The following is a 24,020-nucleotide window of genomic DNA, read 5'->3' as shown; positions in this document are numbered from 1 at the left end:
GTCTGGAAACCTAATTTGGTCCCCTTCTTGCTTGTTCATGCCACTGAGTTATTACTTTTTGGATCTTATCCTTCTGATTCTGAGTGACTTGACTTCTAAGGGGGATCAAGAGTACCCTTGCTCAGGGCTGTGTATTGGCCCTGAGCCAATAGATTTGGACCCTTTTGCAGAGTCTACCACCCAGAGCTTTGAGTTATGGGATGGAGCTGGGTGTAAAGATGGTCAGCTCTCAGATTTCTTTGTGGAATGTAGACAGTGTCACGAGTGTTTGGCAGTCCACCCTAAATTGCAGTGGGGCTAGAAAGCTGCCAACATCCCGGAGAAATATTTTCTAGTATGTGGTAATAAGCTCTAGATAAATAGACATGTCTAATGAATTTCAGTATTAAAAAGATTGAGATAAGCTGCCCAGATCTCAAGCAGACAGGTATCTGCCTCACCAGAGGCATCACCATTTTTCAAAGACCTGAGATATTTTGCTGATGTCATATTTACTGTAATGAAAGCATAAAAAATTTAACTGGAATTGTTATTACATTTGATTGTATATTTAATTTCAGGTAATCAAAACTGGGATCTAGTGAAAGCATCTATAAAGGCAGGGAGGAGATACACACATATCACACATTGTAGATTGAAAATGAAGATCATCAGGCTATGGTCACTGAACAATTCTTCTCAAGGCAGCTTCTTATAAACTGTCAGTTTAGGTAAAATTGAGTAAATATAGAAAATAACCAAGTTGATAAGAAATGCATCTTAATTTTTAGAATTCTAGAGTACAAGTAAAAAATGGATGTTTTTCTGCTGGTAGCTCTTGATTGTATTAATTTTGAAGCCAGACCTGAGATGGGTTTAAGTTATGGGAAATGTTCCTTTGGGGGGAGCAAGTTACACATATTGAATTGCACTTGTACCATGAAGTTGGTGGCTTAGCAACCAGAACACTTATGGATTAGCTTAATTAAGATAGTTGTTCCTGATTTTACCTGAGCATAATGCAAGTGGCTCTAATGAAAAACAAAATTTCTAGTCTAATTTTTTTAAGTTATTTTTCAAGGAAAAAAAAGAAAAAAGTTTAACCAAAACCCCCTGAAAATGATGAAAAGAACTCCCCAAAGCATATATGTAAAAGAATGGCAAAGTACTGAGAGCTCAGAAGGGGTGATGCATGGGGAATGAAAAAGAGACTGAGGTTGGTTCAAACCAGCATACTGTTCTTTTAAATAGGATTAAAAATCAACTTTTAGTATGTGCTATTTCCCCATTTCACTGTCTTATCTGTCTTTTCTTTAATTGTACAAAATTTTAGATTCACATCCTGGCTTGTCTTTCTCCTGCAGTGTACATCCTTTCAATAGTTTTAGTTTTAGGAGTATAGCCTGCTGTAGTTCAGCAGACTGAAGGTGCTGAAGCAGAATGTCCAAACCAGTCTGGGGATGGTGCTGCATGTCCCTTTGGGACTGGAGTTAGTTTTATCTGTTGGATTAGGAGCACATGTCAGAAGCACTCACCCCCACTCTGCTTGGAGCCCATGAAAGGTCTTTTCCCAGGTAACCCTAAAGCAGATGATGTGCTCTGGGAGCACCTCAGTGTGCTCTAGCTGTTAGTGGGTAGCAAGCCTGTGGGACAGATTGCCCCATAATGCAAACAGATTTTTAATAACAACCTAGTACCCATCTCTGGAGCACCACACTGGGTAGGTGCCATCCCGCTGCTAGCTGGTCTCAGCCTGGAGATGACAAAACAAGGTGTTTTCAAAGCAGGTACAATTATCTTTTCCTAACACAGAAATACAGTTCTTCTGAGCATGATTTAGTAGGTAATTTTAGCATTTCCTCTTTGCCTAGAGGAGCTGTTGGGGGAGCAGGCTCATAAATCATTCCCAGCAACCATCATTGCCTTTCTGTTGTAGGGAGGTGTAGGAGAGAGTTTTATCATAAAGAGGAAAAGTGAAGAATAATGGTGTACTTTTAACTGAGTTGTACTTTGACTTCCTCTTTTCTTAGGATATTCAGTGTGTTAGTCTGTTTTCTTTTAGTGTTTGGATAGTAGCAAATTGGAGTCAGAAGCAGCATGAACATGTAAGATGTCTAGGATTGCAGTTGTTTTCTTTGAATTTCTCTGCTTTTCTTAACTTACATAAATGGAGGGGAACTAAAGTACTTTAAGGAAGATGCATGAAGACGGAAACTGTTTTCTGGCTTTTCCTAAGTATTTCAAAGCTATCTGTAAGCTTAGGAAATGGGGGAAAGGTCATTAGCTTGTAGTGGTAGTGTGCAGTGGTAACCAGTAAGTGCATTATCTCTGTGTATTGAAAATCATTTTGTTTTGATTTGCTTGAATTTACAGGCTTAGGAAAGTGGATTTAAGAAGGTATTCGTAGCTGAACCATGATAGCATTCTTTCAATTTACATATCACATTCTTTCAGTTTTTCCATTACAATAGAAGGCATTTTAATGCTTATTATTTACCTGTGGATGTTTGCAAATGATAGACACTAGTGTGATAATTATGTTACTAAAATATGTGAATTTTTGTGTGTTCTAGGCTGACCTGTCTCTGTACAATGACTTCAGGTCTTGGAAGGATGAGCCTACTATGGACAGAACATGTCCTTTCTTGGACAAAATTTATCGGGAAGATATTTTTCCATGTTTAACTTTCTCCAAAAGTGAGGTAATGGAAATGGTCGAAATGTGCTCGCTGATATCTTCCCCTTAAATATGTTACATGGAACCAAAAGACTATTATATTGTTTTTAATATGAAGTTTAACCTTTTTTGTTTCATTAGTCTGTGGCAATTTACAGTGAAGTCCTAAAGTTTGACCATTTTTTTCTTCACTATTCTATTCCATTTACGCTCTTCCAGAGATGGCCTTTTTATGTCTACTTCTTCAGATCTTATGCCTGTCTGTTAGAATCTGATCTTTGTTGGAATGGATGGAAGTTTTCTTCCTGATACTTCAAATAGAGTGTAAAAATTGTATTCTATGTCTTGTTTGTATAGGGGGCAGTAGAGACAAAGATGCTTAATTTTGTGGACTGGTTTTCTCTCATATCAGTCGAAGCAGACTGCAAGCGTAGTCTGGGCCTTTTCTTGAAGAGAAGTTTGAGTTACAAGAATTTGGCTTAGGGATTTAAGATTCAACAGGGGAAGTTGGTGAATATGGTTTTAGAGGAATCAAATTAGGAGGCTTTTTTCCTTGTGTTATTCCCACACATTCTCCCATACAGAGGAAATACTGGAGTTTCACCTATCCTGGGAATAACATGGAACTGATTGCAGATCCAACTGCTTTGCTGAGTTTTTGTCCTTAAGCACCATTTATAGGCTGTTCTTGTAGTACCTGTCAGTAGGGAAAAGGGAGCATATTCTTAGATCTTTAAAATTTCTTGTTCTGATTTTAATAAAGTCCTAAGTATTGATATTCTTTCCCAATAAAATTAAACACCTACATTTTTTTCATAATGTTCATGTGTTGTTTTCAGGAGGTATTATGTTCTTTTCCCATGCTTTTCATCTACTGTTACTTGCTGGCTGTAAGCACATGCAGTCTTTTAGTCAATTGTATACCAGTTTGTTATGGTTGATGTACAGCATCATATAAACCTCTCCCACCAAAATTTTACTTGGTTACTATGGGAATTAAATTGCTTCTGCAGTATATGTAAGTAGGCCATCCTGTTGTCTTTTGCAGCAACTTAATTTTGGAATGTGTTCTTCATTGGTAATATAAGTACTGTAGATTTGTATTGCCTTTTAAGGGAAGAACGAGGCTTCTAGCACTTGTCAGTTACACCATTTATTGTTTCCAAATGCTGTGTGTAGTGATCAACTTCTGTTTTACTTGGCTATTGATGCTAGTGTGCAGTTAAACCAAGCAATAAATTGCACATGTATTGTGTTTTTGAATAATTGGAAGTGCAGCTATGTGAATGGTTGAAGTATTACATTAACTCTCAGTAGCCTCTTGTGTGTATGTGTAGTGTTCTGCTTTTGGCAGAAAGAGTATTTCATATGAGCTACTTTAATAGTAAGATTCTGGTCTTAAAATAATTAAAGTGCAATAGAAAAAAATACCTTTATTACTTAGTAGGAAAGAACCTTGGCACAAAATTAATTCATTAGTAATGTCAATTGCACCTTTTTTTAAATCAAGTAATGGCTATTACTTGAAACGGTGGTCTTGGACAAATGTTCAATCCAATCAAGCAAAATGGTCACATTTCCAGTCTCTTATGATTGCTTATAAGGAGTGAACATAAAAAAACCTGAGCAAAGTTGCCCTTTAAGTAGGCTAGTGTTTGAAAGTTGCAACTGGCTTTTCTGTATATTGTTCAGTCTTACTCGTTTGAACACCTTGCTAGAGCTATCTTCAGCTGAAAACAGTGACATAACATTTCCTTGTTTTATTTAAGATAAAGATGTATGGAGCATAATTTTGTATTTTTCACAGAGCACAATAAAATCAGACCATTTTTTAAAAATAAAGTTTGTGTGATATTCAGTCTCTGACAAGAGCATAGCATATATAAATACATGTGCTATTTGGGTGTATGAGGAAAGGCTGAAAATACAGTTAGTGTTTTAAACATGCTTTACTACATTCCTGGCTGTAAAGGAAGTTAGGTTGCCTCAGGGAAGGCAGGGTTATTTGTAGGGCAGAATTTAAACAGGAGCCTGGAAATGGGATCTCTTGCTCATGATAAAAGCGAAATCTTATTTGTAATAGAATTTTTGTTTGGTGGGTTGTTTTTTTTTTTCCTTCTTTCCTGTGTTCTTAAGTTTCCAGAATAAGAAATATGTCACTGCTTTGAGGCAATGTATGAAGCAGAGCTGTTTTTAACTGCTTTCTAAATTTCTCTTGCAGTTGGCCTCAGCTGTTCTGGAAGCTGTTGAAAACAACACTCTGAGCATTGAACCTGTTGGCTTGCAACCTGTTCGATTTGTGAAAGCTTCTGCAGTTGAATGTGGGGGACCAAAGTATGTTGAGCTGACACAGGGGGATACTCTTGACTCATTTGAGTTCTCTTGGCTTGAGAAAACTGCTATCAGCTGATTTACCTCAGTCAAATTTGTGTATCTTAAATTTAATTCCCTAAAAATCTAGGACTTCAAAATTGTTGTTACAGATTTTGTGGGAAAGTAAGCAACTAATAAATGAAACTTTTAAAAAATCCCCTAATATAGAACAAACCTTATCATTTGGGGAGAGCTTGACTTCTGCTTGTTTTGATGCATTGACCCTGAAAGTAACATTCACCTCTTTGGAGAAGGGCATTCTGATACTTAAACCAGATGGCTTTGAACTGGGGGCTCTGAGCTGGAAAGGATCGTGAAAGGAATAGGTATTGAAATAGTACAGGCTGGGTTTATGACACCTGAGTACTTGTGGCATAAAAAATACAGGACATACGTAGGACACTAACAAAGGTAGCTGAAATATTTGAGAAATATAGAGAGAGTTGATCCTCTGAATTTGAGCAGGAGGAATGTAAGTGGGAATGAAGATGATTGAGAGTTGGAATCTAAAGTAGGAAGTATGCTTGAATGACAGGAAGGAAGGTTATTTTAAAAATTCTGGAATGGTCCTAGAGAAATGTGAAGCAAGACTTGTTATCAGGTGCTGATACTGAAATTGGGTAGGAGGGACTTGCCTGAGGCACTGAGGCTTTGATTATGTGGAGAAGGAAAGGGACTGTAGGATGCCTTAGTGGATGTTGGAGTAAGAAAGCAAGGTCAGTCTAGATATTAATCTGAATATCTTCCAAATCTTGAGAAAGACTTGACCATTCTGTTGGAAGTATTTTGGACAAGTTGACAATTTACTCTGTAATATTTTATTTGAGAGAGCTCAATTTTATAATGGAAACCTTTCATAAGAATGTTTTCATCTGACTCTTAAGATTTCTTTCTTTCTTATTGCCATTGCTTTTTAATTGTTTTTCCTCTGACTGTAAGAGAAACTACAACTGACGCGTCTCAAAATTATTTATTTTCTCTTTAAAGTGGCTGTATAAAATGAAAATTTGTTTTGCGTGTTTTATGACTTAGTCTTTGATCCCTTCTAGCCTGCGAAGTTCAAGCATTCAAATTTTTTTCAACTTCCTTCTGTCACTAGAACACACTCTTTGAGCTGTAGCAGCCTCTCATCAAAAGGGCCTACACCAGTAATGGAGCTACTCAAGGAGTAGGGAATTCCTGTCCAAGATCTGCCACTGTAATCTGTGTTTCATGAAAGCAGTAGAGAATCTGGACAGTCAGAAACCACTGAAACAAATCATGTGTCATCAAAAAACAGCTGGCAAATGGATTTGAAATCATTGTGGTTCAAGCAACTTTGCCACATCTTGATGTGATGAAATACTTAACCCAGACAGGAGACTCATCTGCATCATTCAGAAATTTGTGGAGATTTTAAACTTGTTTTCTCCAGTGTAGGATAACTTTAAAATCAGAACTTAGAAAATCCTTACATATTTGGCAAGATAGAGATTCATGTTTTGGGATGACAATACACAAGTTGTAATTTAGTTATCTTAGATATACCAAAAAGTCAGGCAAATTCTTCTCTCCCTTTTCCAACTCTTCTGTACCAACAAAAACTTCTGTGCTGCTGCTTGTAGGTAAGTAATAGGTAAGGAATCTGCAGTATTTAAGTGTAATTTTACAGCAGTTGTGCTTTGCCTTATATATTATTACTGGAACTGAACGGGAAATAAGTGTTGCAGTTTTCACTGAATCAGCATAGCAGTTTCATGTTTTTATTTTTATATGGTACAAAATGCTTTTTTAATTGAAACTATCGACTTAAATGGGTGACTTAATATAGACAAACTGAAAATAAGCAATAACAAAAGCTAGAGTAATGTTTTTAAAGAATTCATTTTGTTGTACCTTTGCATTTTGTTGTACGTTTGTGTGGCGGTAAAAAGGTGCATAAAATAGTGAGTAACAGCCCAAATAGCATAGTGAGGGGTGGAGGACCGAAAGCTGTGATAGTAGTGAGAAAGGTTCTGAATATACAGAAGTTAGTGAATGGTAACTGTGATGGTGTGCAGGGAGTGCTGCCGTAACAAAAGGCAGCGGGGTTTCCCCAGAAGATTCACATAATTGTGCCCAAGGCGAACAAAGCGCCGAGCTGTGTGTGCTGTACAGCACAGAACTGAGTCACCAGCAGGAACCCTCAGCTTTCACTGCTGTGATGGAAGACAACACAGAGAAGGCAATTATGTAACCAGAAGAAAAAAGGAGTTTTATCTTCCTATCATTGAAAGTTTGTCTTCTGACAAAAGCTAGACTGAAATTGTGATCCAGCTTGCTTCAGCTACTTTAGGATTTCTTGTATCAATGAACTGCTGTTAGTCCTCATAAATTGCTATGGAAAATTGTATACACACTTCCATTTTCTCCTGTTTTACATGGTTCTGTGGACCAGTTGCAGGCAATTTAAGAAAGCCTATGAGCCACTGTTCAGAACCACAGAAGCTTAGTAATTTTTGTTTCACTTTTGAAAGGCAGCTTGTTCTTAGACTCCCCAGTTTCATGAGGTAGAAATGGGAGAAAGAAGAGCCAGCAGCTTTTAAAATTAATGAAACAGTGGTTTCCATGACAACCCAATTCATCTGAGAGGCTGTAATACAGACATTCAGAATAAATCAAATTCTTCTCATCTTTAAAAATTCATTCATTTCCTAACTTGTTTTTTTTTTTTTTTTTGGGAACAGTTTTTGGTGACTAATGACCTTTTCTGAATACTGCATAGTTGCAATACACCAGAAGTAAATTTGATTATTTTACTCTCACTTTTTGTAATGGTAACAGAAAGAATTACTGCCAGACAGCCAATTTTCCTTTGTCCCAGAAGATTTTATACTCTGAATGTAAAATATGATTTCAATTTGGGCATAAATGCAAAACCGGATTTAAAATGCATCTCAGAGAATTGACTGCTCTTCTGTGAGGCTGATTTTTTTTTTTTAGGATTAAATACAATATCAAGTGTAACTTTAAAAAAATATGTTCAAGTGTTGGCATCAACTGATACTTTTAAAAATGTTTATTTGACATACCAAGAGTTAATTAAAGAAATCCCACTGTGCCAGAGTTGTCAAGCCAATTTAAATTAGTGAATATGGAAGTTCTTTCCCAGAGCTAAAGAAAGTTTTAAAATTCAAAAAAAGCATCATAATGCACTAATATTGAAATGAAATTAGACCTTGTGGGACTAAAATAATTGACAACATAATGTAATAATTGCAGCTTGTAAAATGAAGTAGACACTCATCTGTCTGTGCCAATGTGAAGCAGTTACATTGACACCATAAACACATGCATGTGTTTAGACATTAGTGTCAGATTGGTTTATTGAATCATGTGACCTTTATATTTGTAGGAAGTGTGCTCTCAGTGGACAAAGTAAGTCATGCAAGCATAGAATCAAATTAGGAGATTCAAGCAGTTACTACTACATTTCTCCTTTCTGTCGTTACAGGGTAAGTAGATTTACTATTATTTAATTTAGTGTAGTAGTTATTTAACTATTTTTCCATGCCTCTATACAAAATTACATTAACCACCATTATTTTTATGAGTTTAGATCACTTCTGTGTGTAACTTCTTTACATATATTCGATATATCCAGCAAGGACTGTTGAAGCAGCAAGATGGTGAGTATAAAAAATTGTATTGACCTATATAAAGAGACATTTATATAATGCCTGTTTCTAAAAGTTGCTCTCTGTGTAACAAAGTTGCTATCTGTGACATTACAGGTTATCAGTTAGTCATAGTTGTAATTTTGAGAATATGTTGATATTTCACTCTCCAATAAAGTTATTTTTTAAAATAACAAATTATAATACATTGATTTTCAGTTCATATAAAACCCCTTATGCAGTAAGAAATGTTAAAATAAAATATAACTAGGGGAGTTAGTCACAGTTTTTCCACACAGTGGTCAAAAATCAAATTTCTGTCACAGAATGTGGAAGTATTTTCAATGAAAAAAACTTCAGTTTGGTTTGATCTGGACCACTTTTTCTTTAGCTTGGTATTTTGTTATGTCTTCTGGTTTTGTGCAGTGGCAGTTGAGACAGCTGTTCTTGTCAGACTGTTTTTCTAGGGGGAATGGCAAGAAAGACAATATTTTGGGTGAAATTGCAAAATGTAAAATATATAGAAAACCTGTAATCATTCATTACAGAGTGCAGGTGAGAATTGAGATCGTTGCAGTGGCATGGCCAAATCTTGATTAGGGCTCTGGTTAAGAATGTAAGGCTTGATCACCCTCCACGCCAAAAGAGAAATGTGATTTTTGCTGCCATTGCTTCAGGCTGTGGCTTGGGGGTGTTCCCTACCTTTGTTACCCAGTTGCTTTGGTTGTGTCAGAATATCATATCCAACAACTGCCTATTTAAACTGTTTCTGCACAGTAATTCAGAAATTTGCTTAGCTGGGCTATGTGGTTCTGATCTGTCCATATAGAAGAAGACGTTTGTGAAAACATATTTGCAGTACACCTAGTTACTTGATTTTGGAATTTAAAAATATATTGCATGTTGGAGGCATAGCTTTGTCTTCATTTTCAAGACCATTTAACCTGTTTATCACTATAAAAGGAAAAGATTATTTGGCTGTGTTTAAACTGCACACAGTTGATTCAATTCTCTTTCCTGTCCAGGTCAAAGAATATTGCCAAACAGCTTTCAGTCCAAATTTTTTTGAAACGGGTCATATCACTCAGGCTTCCAGAAGCACTGAGCACAGATAGTGGAAAAAGTGTCATTAGCCCCATGTCAATAGTAAATGAAAATATTTGCTTTCTCTGTGAAAATGTAAATTTTTTTTTAGTTCATTTGCATTTTTGGAAGTAAAGTAAATCAGTTAACATCGTAATATTTATGGATGTCTGTGCATTTCATTATTCCAGTTTTCAAGTGTCTGTGGATTTCCTCCATCAAGAATTTGGCTAGAATTAGCCCTGCTTTCCTACCTCACCTATAGTCATCTCTTCCTGATGTTTCCAAATTTCAAGAGCTCAGGATTTTAGCTACACCCAAATATTTCTAACCTGAAGTACTCCTGAGGTGATAGATAGACTTAATTACAAAAAATAATGCTGTTAATTTTCAATGTTAAAGGGTCATGGAATTCACCAGAAATTCAGCTATTTACTATACTTAATTATGCTTAATAAAACCTTCAGATGGTGGTAATTTTTACTAATTTACTAGCATCACTGAAGATCTTGAAAATGTGTTAAGTTTTAATATGGTTTGTAGTCAAAAGGCTTTTACTTTGACCAAAAGGACTTGTGAAGTTTCAACTAAAAATTATTTACTTTGCTATCGAGATAAAAAAAAAGAAATTAATGGGTTTTTTACATCATATAATGAAATATTTTCAACATTATCAGATTGATTTATTCTTCCCAAGAAGTTTGTAAAAAAAAACCCAAATTTTGGTGTTTCAGCTCAGTTATCATCATTACCACTAGAACATAGCATTTGCATTTCTAACTTTATGTAAGGATTTCAACAATACATTCACAAGAATGTAGGCACTCATCATAATTGTCTGTATAATGTGCTGCATGCATTTCTACTAATGCACCATATAATTTTTAAGACAGAGGTCACTTATGCAAAAGTGTTTTTGAACTATGGTAGAGAAGACCTTGTGCTTGTTCAGGTTTATGATATTTGTTCTACATCAGGATCTTGACTGCATGGAAATTTTGTCTTGAATAATTATTTACCCCATGATTTTGATTTGTATTGCTGTGACATCTAGAAGCTTAGGCTATGCATTAGGCTTATCACATTTAGAAAGATACAGATGAGTTAAGAAAAAAGGGTCTTTCCTACCCAATTTATTGTTGCTAGTAGATTACTATAGGAAAAAAGGGAGCAAGAAGGATTATAAAAGGTAAAATTGCAGATTCTTTGAAACAATTCTTATTCAACAAGCTCTACTTTTTTCTTTTTGTAGTCATTTAGTTTCACAGAAAATGAGTCAAGGGGCAGGGAAGCTTAAATAAGAAACTGCAATTAATTGAAGCTGACAAGAATACTGATATAGTTCTGTTCTCCATTTTAAAGATAACTAAAATATGAGGAATTTTTCCTAGGACTCTCATTTAGAATGTTTAGAATATGTGCTTGAACAAATTTTGTCATAACCAAATACAATTTGCCTTTACACATACTAATGTTGGTTTTACCAGATGTTTGTTATGAAGTTCCCCTAAACTTACGTAAAGTAAGGCAGCCTGAATACATCAGTTGAAATAAAATGTGAATTTGGTATATTTAATGATATTTCTGTCTTTTTTAGTGGATCAGATGTTCTGGGAAGTTATGCAGCTGAGACGAGAGATGTCACTAGCAAAACTTGGCTATTACAAGGAAGAGCTCTAAAACTTTTTACTCTTGCGCGTGCATGAACTTCATTGAATATACATAACTAAAATTGCTGAACCTCTTTTTGTCACTTAATATTTATTTCCACAAAGTGGGTCCAAGATCTTTTTCCATTTGCAGATGGCACTACGAAGTACTGTGATTGTTTTAAACTGACCTATGCTGTATATGCGTACATATAATACTTAGTTGAACAAATGTGGTAAGCACTTGCAGGTGTATTAGTGATTGTAATTTACATTTAAAAACAAACCTTCTGATTAAAGTGTTAATCTGAAACAGTCTCTGTCTTCTGTTCTTTGTGATGTAGTATGTGAACTCCCCAGTAGGACACTCCAAAATATTTGCTCTTCATAATATAACTTTTATAAATGCCTAGCATTTTCTTCATTGTAGTGTTTAGGTACACTTATGTAGCTCTCTATGCATGTATGCCATTACAGTTAACAGACAGCTGGGAGAACTTGGAATTGTTTAAAGTGCTGCTTTCCTATACTTGCGGTTTTTAAAAATATGTATGTAGGAAGAGAAACACATATAGTGAAGAGTCACAGCACACTAAACCTGAGTATCTTCTCTTTAGGGAAGGGTGCTTCTCAAATATGAAGGAACAATAAAATAATCTTGTTTGCTTTTTGGTTAGAAATCTATTTTGACCCATATATGACTGCTAAAAACTTTCTATTTCTCTCTAATTTTCTTTCACTAGAATTTTTTCATTCCTTTAAGTTAAGTTTTTCCCCCCTAGTCTTCTGGGATTTCCAGTTTTCAATGTCTTATACATAATTTCCCCCATAGTTGTTCTTGAAACTCAGAAATTTCCATTATGTGATTTCTTTAACATGCTGATGGTAATTTCCATATAATGTTACAATTTGTGTGTGTGAAAAAAATGGTGTCAGAGAACACCCAAAAAGGATCCTGGCCTCTTAAGAGATGCTTTTTCTGTTGGAAGTGTTTCTTTGGCACTTGAATTTGAAGTGGTCATTTTTTTCCTGGGCATTGTCTCAGCTGAAAGCAGACAGTTATGATGTTATAAGGAACATGGTTGTGGGTATGAACTGGACTTGCCTTTTTGGAAAAACATTAGATCTCAGTCCTGGCAACTATTTATCAGTTGCACACAAGATTAAAACTTTGACAGGTAAACTGACTAGAAGGTGAGCTTATACAGTTTTTTTTCTAACAAGAAGCATCTCAGTGGATCTCTTTGGTGTTGAACAAAACCAACACAATTTGTCATTGTCTTGCTGCAATGTTCTCTGTTTTCATAAGAGTCAATAGAATGGGCAGTGAAATTTAATACCATGCTTGTGTTGCTTGTATATGCATGAAAACACTTTGCAAGTGTTGGCTTTGACCGGACATTTCAATGCTAAGATAAAAACAAACAACTGAACCTAGATATTATTAGTAATGGAGTATGTAGGTCCAACCTGGGCAATTTTAGTACTGAGGGAATGCTCTCATCACTGGCTACTACTTGCTGTTGTAGAAACCTGGAATAATTCTACCAGCAGTTGTTACAGGATTGTTTATCCATTCAACAATGCTAAGGAAGTCTGGCTTTACTCAGTCTTAGAAAACAAGCTGTGTTTATTGGTATTAATTTTTTATGTTAGGCTCATAAATGCTTCCTGAATGCTTGTTAATCCTTAGTTTAGATAATGAGATAGAATGGTTTCCTTCATTAGATAACAGTAGGCAAATGGTAGCCAGTAGCTACCATTTGGACTTACTATAAAACAAAATCTTCTGTTGCTCATTTAAGCAGAGAGAAGGCCTTTTTATACATGGTAGTATCTAAAATGTATTATGCTGAGGTGATTTTCTTGTACAAAGGTGTACCCCATGTAGTGCATCTCAGTAGTAATGACTGACTCAATTACATCAACATCTCATAAATGCTGACTGACTTCTGTCTTCATGTCCTAATCCAAATTTATTTTCTATATTTTTCATATCAGCTGTTTATCATGAGAAACCTGTGTCACTGTGAGTGCCAGGGGCTTGTAAAAATTGGACAACTATTTGTCTGTTGAATATCATTACTTCCAAAAATGTCATAATGTCAGACTTCATTGGAACTTCTGTTCATAACCAAATGCCTTTTTTTGATGTCTGCTCAAAACACTTGAGTATTTCTCTCCTGTTTGCTTAGTGGTGACAGAATGGGCAGTTTTCAGTGTTTAAAGATGAACTAAGAGAAAGTGTAGTCGAGTTTGCTGGTAGCCTTAAAAGAGCTTTGTTCCATGTTCTGCTTTCCCATGTTTTCCAGTGTTACCTTAGAGAAACAGGCTAATGTGTGATTTAGTTTTTTCAATAATAGTAACAGCATAGAAGTTCTACTTCCCTACCAGTGATGGCTTTGCTCTTGCATTTTAGATTACTATTGCTTCTATTGGTAATACTAATTACATGACCTATGTGAAAGTACAAAGACAAGATAAGTAATTTTTATTGCTGCACTTTTTGCGCATGTGTAATTAGTACTGGGACCAAAGGTCCTTAAGACAAGAACATTAGACTTACTGACAGGCTAGAACCCATATCATCTTGCCTCAAAAGCCTTGTTAGATTCTCCTTTTTTGTAGTTTAAGTCCTTTACATAAAGCCTAAGTATAACCCTGAATCTAGTTACAGAGGAATGAAATCAGCTGAGACAAAGTCATTGAAATCCCTGACAAAATGATGATGTATTCCTTGGCATGTTCATAATCATCTGGAGGAGACTACATTTGTCCCAGTGGGAGCTCTTCAAGTAGTAGGAAAGCAAAACACTTCTACTGCCTTTTCATGGATGTGGTGGAAGAAAATGAGGCCTTGCAGCAGTTCTTTGAAGGTAAGATGAGTTTCAAGAGAAGCCTTAACAATTTTTAGTGTCAGCAAAACCAGTAATTGTTGGGGGTAACTGAGGAAGAAAGGAGGAAGAAAAAATGCTCTGAAACCCAAAGCTGTGTTTACACTAAGTTATTGTGGAAGACAGTACCAGAATGATTACAAATAGTACAGATGTGCCGCAGTGCCTTTTTATTTGTGCTGTGGCCAGAATATCAAAGGGAAGGCACGCCCAGCAAAATCTGCAGTATGGCTCATTGCAGTGTAACACTTCTGAAATCTTAGTGATTTTCATGTGGTTAGAGATCTCACTTCCTTCTCAGTTTTAGCATGTCAGGTAAAGAGGGTTTTCTTTCCACTAACTGAAATGGCCCGATTGTAACTGGTAAAATGTTGATTGTGTCAATACCCTCAGGACCCTTCTGAGGAGTTAAACTTGGATATTTTTGTCTTTTGGCTGGGATCATCTGTCCTGCCTTTTTCTCCAAGACATTTTCTATTCAAGCTGGTCCAATTAGTTTCATCACTTTCTCTTACCACACAATTCACTTCCTAATAGATTCCGTAATAAAACTGCATTTTTAGACTCTCTGATAATGTGTTCAAAGGCTTTTTACTTTTGGTTTTTTTACTATTTTTTTCTCTCCCTCCAGTTTGCTTTTTGCTTATTGTTTTGAATATGTAAACTGTTCTATTCTAAGCTGCTTTTGTTGTATTTGTTTTCAAATGCAGGTATTCACTGATCTCAAAGTACCTTGGGAAACTACCAAGTTAATTACTTGGGAAAATCACTCTTGTGATTTACTTTCTGTGTTATTCTTTTCCCTGCCCCTCTGTTGGCCTGGGTGAGAGATGGCAACTGTAACTTAAATTTTAATTTCAAGCTAAGACATTAAAAAATTGATCAAAGAAATATATTTAAGCCAAGAAATTTAAATTGATGAGTTACAATCTAGAGCTGCTAGCAAGCAAATGTATTGTTTATAGGTGGTAGGAAATTCATACCATGTTCCTTAAGTTCAGTTTACGTCATGGAGTTGAAAGGCTAACAAACTTTTTTTTGCTTTGCTTTCAGCAGCATAATACTTGTTCTTATCATGCCTTTTTTTTTTTCCCCCAACTGTTTCATTGCATACCAGTTAAATATCACAATAGTGTTGAATACAAATTATATTACAAAAAAGCACATTTTTAAGGAATTCTCTTGGAAAACATGACTTTCTAGGGAAGTATAGGTTAGATTCTGTTTTCTGATTTTTGTGACAATGATACTTTGATGGTAGAAGATGTGGCAGGGATGTTAGCTGTATAAGCTCTTTAATGAGAATTACTATTTTAAATTATATAATTATTACTTCAACTCTTTTTTAGAAGGTCTTTTGGTAGTGTGTGCCAGGGTGAGAAGCCCTGTTGATTCCTTTTAATTACAGGAAAAACAAAACATCTTGGCATGTCACGTCCCTTCCATAATATGTGGTTGTGCTGTGTTCCATTAGAATGTGACGCGTCTGCTAAGGCCACACAGCACACAGTGATGCTGTTAGATGGCTGAATTTCATTATCTGGACACGGATATGTGTCAAGGCTGCAAGAGCCAATCATTCATTCAGCATGGAGTAGGCTCTCTTGGTTTTGTAAACCATGGGTAAGTCTGAAAAGGGAGCAAGCTGAAGTAGAGAGGTGGTTAGCCCTCTTTTTAAGCAGAGGTTGTGTTTACTGAGCACAAAGCCAGTTTTAAGTAGTGGCATCTCTGCAGCTTAGCACTACAGCTTGTGGGCTGGCTTTGTAACACCTCAATGAGGTGAAACCTCATGAAGCAAGAGTTGTAAATTGCTACTGTTGATTTGGTGGTCTCTGTGATTAGTCATAGCAGTGTTAGAACATGGTTTTTCAAGGCTAAGAAAAACTGGATCTTGTGATATCAAGTGGAGAATGGTGCTACTGAGTGGCTCCTCAGTGGTTCAGTTTGAGCGTACAAATGCATCAGCTGGCAGTTAATGAATCTATAGATCTGCTTGGTAAAATTATTTGAAATTCATGAATGAAAAGAGTCCCCTCTGCCTTGTGCTTTAGCTCCTTACAGTCCATATTTGTTTAGACATTCACTAGTAAGACAAAATTGCATCTGCAGTATTGTGAGGGGACAGTCTGAAACAGGATTTTTTTCTCAAGGAAAGTGAGATAATGTTTGTTTTCCCTGCAGTCACTTCTTTGAATAGTTGACAGAACTTTTAGATTAGATATGACTCTGGGATTTGACCATGGCTTTTTCTCATTCAAGTAAATGGCTTTTGTCTAGTGTTGCTGGGAAGTTTTGATTTTTTTTTTCTGTTTCATTTCACTTGCACATTAGAGATCTCATCTTTGATGCAAGTTTTTTCCTATTATTCTTGTTGAAATGAATATTTATAATTAAAATATTCTGCATTTTAGAGTCCATAAGTTCCTATTTGTCAAGGGAAGGTCAGAGCTCCTGATTAGCTCTTCCACCTGTGTGTGGCAGAACAATCTGTTCTTGCTGATGTTATCAATGAGAGAGATCTGGTAGAAGGTCAGCCTAGTTACTGTTGAACTTGGTCTTTTCTGTTGTAAGGTACTCTGAGGTGTCTGAAATGCATGTATTTTTTCTGTGATCCAAAGAAATCTCTTCCTTAGTGGAATCATCTGCTCTCTGTATACTCATACTTCTGCATGGGTAACATGGAACATAGATTAGAGTTTGTGGTAAATAATGAAGCCACTGAAGAAACATGCCCTTAAAATACAAAACACTGAAACCTCAGGGGTGCCACATATCATTTTAAGGATGAGAGTTTGAAAGAATAAAAGATGAAATGAAAAATATAAAATATTATTATAAGATTTGTTTCTATAGAACATGTTACTTTTGGGGGAAAAAAAGTGTATCTTAATACAAACTCACTCCTTACAATTTGGAGTAACAGGTCTTTCTGAAGTTGAATAACCTAGGCTGTGATACCTCCTGGCTGGCTGCAGCTGGTTTATACTTATAACCCTGTAGCTCTGCAGCTTGTGTCAATGACAGCAGGTCTGTTCCAGTCATATTGAGCTGGACTTTTGTACACAATTTAAATGGCAACCAGTCTTGGAGTCCATTACCATGAAAGAAGGGCCTTAAGCCCCATAAGTAATACTTATGTTAGTGTAAGTCAGTGAGGTTCAGCTGGGCCATTAAGCCTGTACAGTGGAGCTCATAAAGTGCTGAAACCTCTTTTTCATGGTAAGGTGTCTTAAGTTGGAAATCAGTTATTACTTCTCAAGCAGAAACGTATCCCTCAAGTTGCAAGGCTTTGTAGCAAACTTGAATTTGTCTGTTCAACAAGCATTACTGAACACTGACCATGTTCTCTGTGCTGTTTTTACCCCTTGAGCTGGTATATAAGGATTGTTTCATGTGTAAAATAGGTGATATTTTAACACTGATCTTACTATGAATAGCTGGACTTGGCTAGGAGCTTCCTGGCATCCTCTTCTAATGTCAGGCAATTATTAGTTTAGTATTGATTTTTAGTCAATACTATTTCTCTGTCCCCCATCCTTCACTTTCCATTTAGATACCAGTGAAAAGGAGGCAGCTGATTTAAATGCAGCTATACATAAGGCTACATGAAAGTGTTCAGAGAATTGATCAAGGTAGGTTTTTCAGGGATTGAGACGTGGTCACAGGACCTTAGAGTCAAGCTGAGGAGCCAGGTGATGAGAGCCTCATGTCTGGAGGAAAGAAGGGGATGTCTGCCAAAGAATAACTGTCAAATTGATAGGCTGGAATTCATACTTCTCCTTGGGAGCCTGTGGCTGGGTATTAGGGACAGGCTAGGTGAGAATGGACAGGAAACAGAAGACAGTGATACTACTGACAGGTTTTAGACCTGGGGACAAAACAACAGAAGTATCAAGCTTAAGAAATGAGAAAAATATATAATCATATGCGTGCTGTGACTGCAGTGTGTGTTCTGCAAACATCTGTGTGTGAACTCCCTGCCATGGCACTGCCTTGTCCTTTCATCTTCATCTGTTTGTTGGGTAGCAGGTAGTCCTCTGCACAGTGACACCAAAGTTGAATGTGTCACTCAGTGCAGACTCTTCCAGAGACTTCTGGGCATATTGCAGCCTAAACTAAACTGCAAGCAGAGCCAAGCTGATGATTGAGGCTGCTGACTCCACATACCCTCCAGCATCTCTTAGCCAGGCACATGGTTCTGTGCTTCACAGAAGCCTCACTGCAGGGCTTGTCCTGCCATATACACACAGTTAGTTCCCTGCTCTCACAAGCATGGAACATCCAGGTGAGTGACTGTCTTGCTTGGTGCCCATATCTGTTAAGTACTTACTGTGATCAAATGCCTGTGAAATGGATGCCACCATTTAAAATAAATTTGCATATGATCCAAGAGGTCCTTCTCTGCTGAAACAGATGCTAGTATGTGATGCCACTGACCTGGAAAGTACATTAACAGAGTTCTACAGGGCAGCAGAATGTGCCCACTCTTCCATGTACCTGCGTCACAAACATTCATTAGTGGTGGCCTGTCTTCCTGGTGTACTTCCTTCCTCTCCCAGCACTGCTTATTCTTTCATTCTCCTCCTTGCCATTTAGCTGTTCATGCAAAGTGGAGAGATTAAGCAGAAATGATAGATATTTCTGTTATCATCACTTAGCAACAGAGCTAATCTCTGAACTCTGGGATGTCCACTTGAAAGGCCTTGTCCATATTTGATTTAGAGCTGTATTCTTTGATTCAGAAGAGCCTGTCTCTGATCTTGGTCAAAATAAAGGATTCTTGGTTGTATGGTACAGGAAAAACATTTTGTATTTGACTTCTGGCCTCAAGTTAATAATCAAAGTTTATAATTCTTCATGAGAGTTTGGTGGTTTGAACAGGAAAAACAGGTGGGGTAAAAGAAGGAGAAGAGAAGAGAATCATTTTCCTGTGGACTATGTTAGTAAAAGGAGAAAGGTTTATAATTCAGGGTAGGGGGACCCTACATTCAGACATGAAGAATGAAAGGATGAGAATCCAACAGGTTTTAGGAAGGCTGCTAAGGAAACCCAGTCTCTTTTTCACTCTCTAGCTGGTTTTGCAAAGCGATCTGCTGCTTCTTCCAGACTTTGTGTGTTCCAGCTTTGCTGAAATAAGCTAGTGGGCTGCACCTATTGAATCTGTTCTCTGGTGTGCATGGGACAGTTTTGTATACATCATCAATAAATTGAGATGCAAGGATCTATCAGTAGCACACCTCCAAGTTGCTATCCCCCTGTGAAAGGCAGTCAAAATTAGGGCTACAGCACCAGCAAGTAAACAATAACGAGATTAATCTACGACCACAAAGCAATTTGGGAAATATTTATTAGCAAAGTGGATTTATGTATTGAGGGAATCCTGTGCAAGGTGGTGGATTTTTAGATTCTGCTTGCATGAATGTCCTTTCTAAACACTGGATCAAGAAGGAACAGTATCAGACAAAGACATCAGAGAAGGAACTGAAGATATATTAGGGTAAGTGTCCTATGCAAGGTAGTACAGTGAGAAGACAGCAAATGCACCAAAGGCAGTAACTACTCCTTGGCTCAGAGGCAGAGATTAACCCTTTTGTGTTTTCACATGCTCCTGCCGAGCTGGGGGGACATGGTTGGTGTCAGACTCTAGGCTGAGCCTCACATCTCTGGCTCTGTGGGCTGGTCCATTTTGTCGTGTGGGAAGTGGGACAGAAGCACTTGCAGCTCAAGCAGGAATGTCAAGGCCCTTATCTTGTTTGCATTCTGACTGGCCACACCTGTATTTATGGAAGGCTTGCTGCAGAGGCGGGGAGCCTGCAGAGTAGGGCTGCTTGGCTGGGTTTTTTAATGAGTCCCTGTTGACTTTCTACAAAAGTTGTCATAAATTGCGGAAACTTTATAATCATAAAATCTGTTTATAGCCTTCAGTTACTAAGCAACACAGGACAAAGTACTGAACTTTTCTATTCGCTAATACATTTAACATGTTAGTGGGCTGGTTTTTTAAAAATAAAAGGAAGCTACCAATCAAACATTTTAAAAGCTTTATTCAGGCTTTATTTAAACTCAGATGGTGGATTTTTAAATGGAGTTTTAGATCAGAAATTCATTGCAGTACTTATGAGTACTAATGTACCAAGTGGATCTGTGTAAGACAATATCTGAGCTTCAATCCAAAAAACTGTTAAGACCTCAATGTAAAGAAGTTGGAAACTATCTTCAAAACCCTTTTTCTCAGTTGCAGACTGGGGTCCTTCATCCTCCTGCTGTAGTAATTCCCTGAAGCCTTAATGCCATGCATTCAGTGTGTTTGCCTGGTGCTGCACTGTAATCTGCAGTGTCCCTGCACATTGTTAATTACTCTGCATTTCTCACCCTCCTTTTTCCCAGAGTGACTAAACCAGAAGAATAACACTTTTGCTACACATGAGACAGGACAGATTTGGTTTTCCTTTGTGTAGGACCATTGGTAGCATCACTTATTCTAAAACACTGACAATGCCCTCTGAATTTCTCTCTTTTTTACTTTTAACCTTAGGGCAAGATGTCCATGGAGCCTTGGAAAATCCAATGGTGGATACAAGCCTGTTGGAAGAATTCATTGGTAGTGACATAGAGTTTGGAACTTTGTAAGTATTATAGAAAAATGTACTTCCTCTCCTTAGCCACAGCTCTTGGATTGTTTTATTAGTAGATAGAAACAATTTATCTATGCCATGATGCATTCTGAGTTTCAAGGGGATTGTGCCTCTCTTGGCATTGTTTCTTGAAGCTGCATAGGAGGACTTAGAAAAAATGAACTACAGCCAGTAATGGAAATATGGTAGTCTTCTTGTTCAATGGAATGAGTGATAATAGTGTCTGAGTTGATTCACAACTGTCGAGCTAATTGTGACATTAAATGCAGAGCTGTTACTTTAACGTTCCTGTAAGTGCTAATTTACTGTTTATGTACAGAATAAGTGATAAAAGTGAGACTACTGTATAATAAATTGAGAGAACAACAGGAGTCCCTCAGTTTGAAGGAAGCAGAGCTAGTTTTCACTCTAATACTTAGAACAGAAAGTGTCCATCAGTTTCTTTTGAGACTAACTTTAAAACTATCAAAGGATACATAGTGTGAAAGCTTATGGTCAGGGGTGGAAAATTATGTAGTATAGATCTATCAAAGACTTAAACACCAAATCTTTCATCTAGACAACTGTCAGATGATTGTTGTTCAAGGCAAAATACTGTTAATAGGGTGACACTCGCACTTGCCAAGAAGCAGGGCAAGAAGGGGTGTTTTAAAAATAATTAAACATTGAAGTTTTCATTCTAGACAGATTTAGCAGCACGTTTACTTAAAGTGAGCCAAATAGGCTCCTACCTGCTCTAAATAATGAATAATGAATTGATTCTCTTTGCCCACAGTAAAAAAGTAAAGAAGAATGAAGAGAAGATTGTATGTAAATATCCAGAACTTTTATTTTTAGAGTGACTAAATGTGTTGTAGGTTAACAAGATTATTGAATTCCTGTATGACAACTTAAAAATGTTATTATTTTGTTTTTATACATAAAGTATATCCAAAATGTAAATGTATATATATATGCTATTATGTAGATTAAGTAAGTTGATATTATAGTTACAGTGCTACAAAGTACTTACATGCAAGAAAACCATCTGTAAAACTATTATGTTTTCGAGGCTGTACAGGATTTTACACTTACACTAGAGTTCTATTTTGTTATTTATGGGATTAAGAACATTTACTGAATCATTAGATCTGTACAGGTCAAATTATTAAGCATTTGTCAGTAGTGCAGAAAATTTGTGCATAAACAGAATAGAATAGCATAAAGAAACATGTCAAAATACTTCAAAGGAGAAAAATATTAAAAGCCTCCATATATACATAGAAAATGCAAAACTCCATAATGTCATGTGCAATGAAAAGGGTGCTGTTACCACCAAGGTCTTGGGTGTACCTTGAAATTTCCATTAAAGATCATCTTGCATCAGAAAGGCCATCAGCATTACATTTATTCTTCTCTTACATTACGTGTGAAGCACCATGTGATTTCCTCATCTTTTGCCACAGTAATACCTTCCACATTATCAGTGAAAGGAGAAAAAGGGTTGCCATGTCCTTTGCTGAGTGGGCATTTCATTGATATACTATGTTTGTAATGTAGAATAATTTAAACTACAGATTATTTTCCTTCAAAAAGCAAAGTATCAGTTTCAGTAAAATTCTAACTTGGAGATATATCCCTACTACCTCTTAACTTCATAAATACTTTCTCCTAGAAACATCTGTCTCTCTATTTTACTGAAATAATCTACCTTAAAGCAGAAATCAAGTACCAAGGCAACATTTGAAGCCAGAATATGAACTGAATGTGCAGAAGGGAAGTTTTAGACTTTTATGTATGTATCTTTAAAAATTTTACAAAGCACAATTGGAATTCAGTATATATGGATCTAATATCCCACAGGGAAAAGAAAAAAGAAATATTTACTAACTATTCAAAGTTGAAAACAAAAACAAGGTTTAGAGTGTTGTAGTCACGATATTTAAAAGCATCAGAGAATCTATTTTGAAGGAAATTAAAGAATATTCTAATGTGGAATTTTAGAATTGATTTTTAAAGAGGAGCCATGTGGTTGAAGCTACCCAAAATGCAGGGTTGTGGACATAACATGTTAGAAGACCAGTAGCAATACCATTAAGAAATACTCAAGCAGATGTCAAAAGTAATAGGCAGTAGCCAAAAATGAAACGGCTCTCTTTAATGCTATCCAAACTCAGAAATATAAAACCTGCAGTAGAAACAATAGAGTGAAAATTTTCCATTGATGCTTGAAAATATTTGCTCTGTGTGTGTGAACATGCCTTTTATACATATGAGGGTGTCTCTTCAAGGAATTTTATTTTATTCAGCTTCTGAGAGAACACTCAGCTTTGGTACAGGAGCTGTTTCTCATTAGATTTCTGTTATCCTTCCTCTGCTGCTGCATTTTTAGCCTAACAAGCACCTTAAGACTTGTGTTTCAGATCAGGCTTCAGAGCAGTGTTTGAGCTGACAATTCATAGGAAAGGATTGAGAATCCATTTCTTGAACCTCCATCTGTTCCTAAGTGTAACAGAGGAAGCCTCTGTAGCTCCTCTGAATGGCAGCAAGATGGCATAGGATTTTCTCTTCCTTAAGAGACATGAAGATGCCACAGATTTTTAACTATTAGTTTAGAGAGAATGGGGCTTAAATCCCTTGTGAGTGCCATATGTTGAGAGCCACTGACGTGCCTGGAGGTAACTGAAGAACCACTCATGGGAAGGAGGATTGAAATGAGCAGGTTGTGAAGGGGGGATTTGGGTGAGAAGGGATGGGGATTGGGTCTTCCTTCATGGCAGAGAGCCACAGGAGATGGTCTGATGAAGTGTAGGTGACATTGCTCCTGTAAGAAGGGGCAGCACACATGGTGAGCAATGCTTCCTGAAGACCCTTGTCAGTAGAAAGCAAGTGGTCCCCCTCCACTTGCTTTCAGCATTTGTTGTTGTTGTCTTCTGTGTCTTGTTCCAGGAGAAATTAAAATTTCTTTTTGATCCCCAGGCAAAGCCAGTTGCCAGACTCCCCACCAGACTCTGGCTCAGAACCGTGTTCCCCACCACAGCTACAAAGTAGGTGACATTAATTTGGCCTCTCCCAAGCCTGTAGGAAGATCTCCAGCTCCACTTCCTTGTTCTTAT

The 24,020-nt window shown here is 36.8% G+C and overlaps 2 protein-coding genes across 4 annotated transcripts in view; both read left to right on the top strand.

The window, feature by feature from the left end:
* The window catches only part of RAB3IP (RAB3A interacting protein), a 32,801-nt gene extending 21,090 nt beyond the window's left edge, over positions 1 to 11,711 (top strand). For all 3 annotated transcript variants that reach the window (XM_066550215.1, XM_066550213.1, XM_066550214.1), the window contains 5 exons: positions 2,553 to 2,681; positions 4,878 to 4,990; positions 8,403 to 8,502; positions 8,607 to 8,676; positions 11,345 to 11,711. In XM_066550215.1, coding sequence (XP_066406312.1) covers positions 2,553 to 2,681; positions 4,878 to 4,990; positions 8,403 to 8,502; positions 8,607 to 8,676; positions 11,345 to 11,427 — 495 coding nt within the window. In that variant the 3' untranslated portion in view covers positions 11,428 to 11,711. The remainder of the gene's footprint in view (positions 1 to 2,552; positions 2,682 to 4,877; positions 4,991 to 8,402; positions 8,503 to 8,606; positions 8,677 to 11,344) is intronic.
* A 2,515-nt stretch (positions 11,712 to 14,226) lies between these two features.
* MYRFL (myelin regulatory factor like) overlaps positions 14,227 to 24,020 on the top strand; it is a 39,689-nt gene continuing 29,895 nt past the window's right edge. The window contains exons 1-3 of the mRNA XM_066550296.1: positions 14,227 to 14,272; positions 20,826 to 20,916; positions 23,884 to 23,951. Coding sequence (XP_066406393.1) covers positions 14,227 to 14,272; positions 20,826 to 20,916; positions 23,884 to 23,951 — 205 coding nt within the window. The remainder of the gene's footprint in view (positions 14,273 to 20,825; positions 20,917 to 23,883; positions 23,952 to 24,020) is intronic.

The sequence above is a fragment of the Molothrus aeneus genome, chromosome 5, assembly GCF_037042795.1.
Source record: "Molothrus aeneus isolate 106 chromosome 5, BPBGC_Maene_1.0, whole genome shotgun sequence".
In the NCBI taxonomy this organism is placed as follows: Eukaryota; Metazoa; Chordata; class Aves; order Passeriformes; family Icteridae; genus Molothrus; species Molothrus aeneus.
This window is presented reverse-complemented; position numbering and strand designations above follow the sequence as displayed.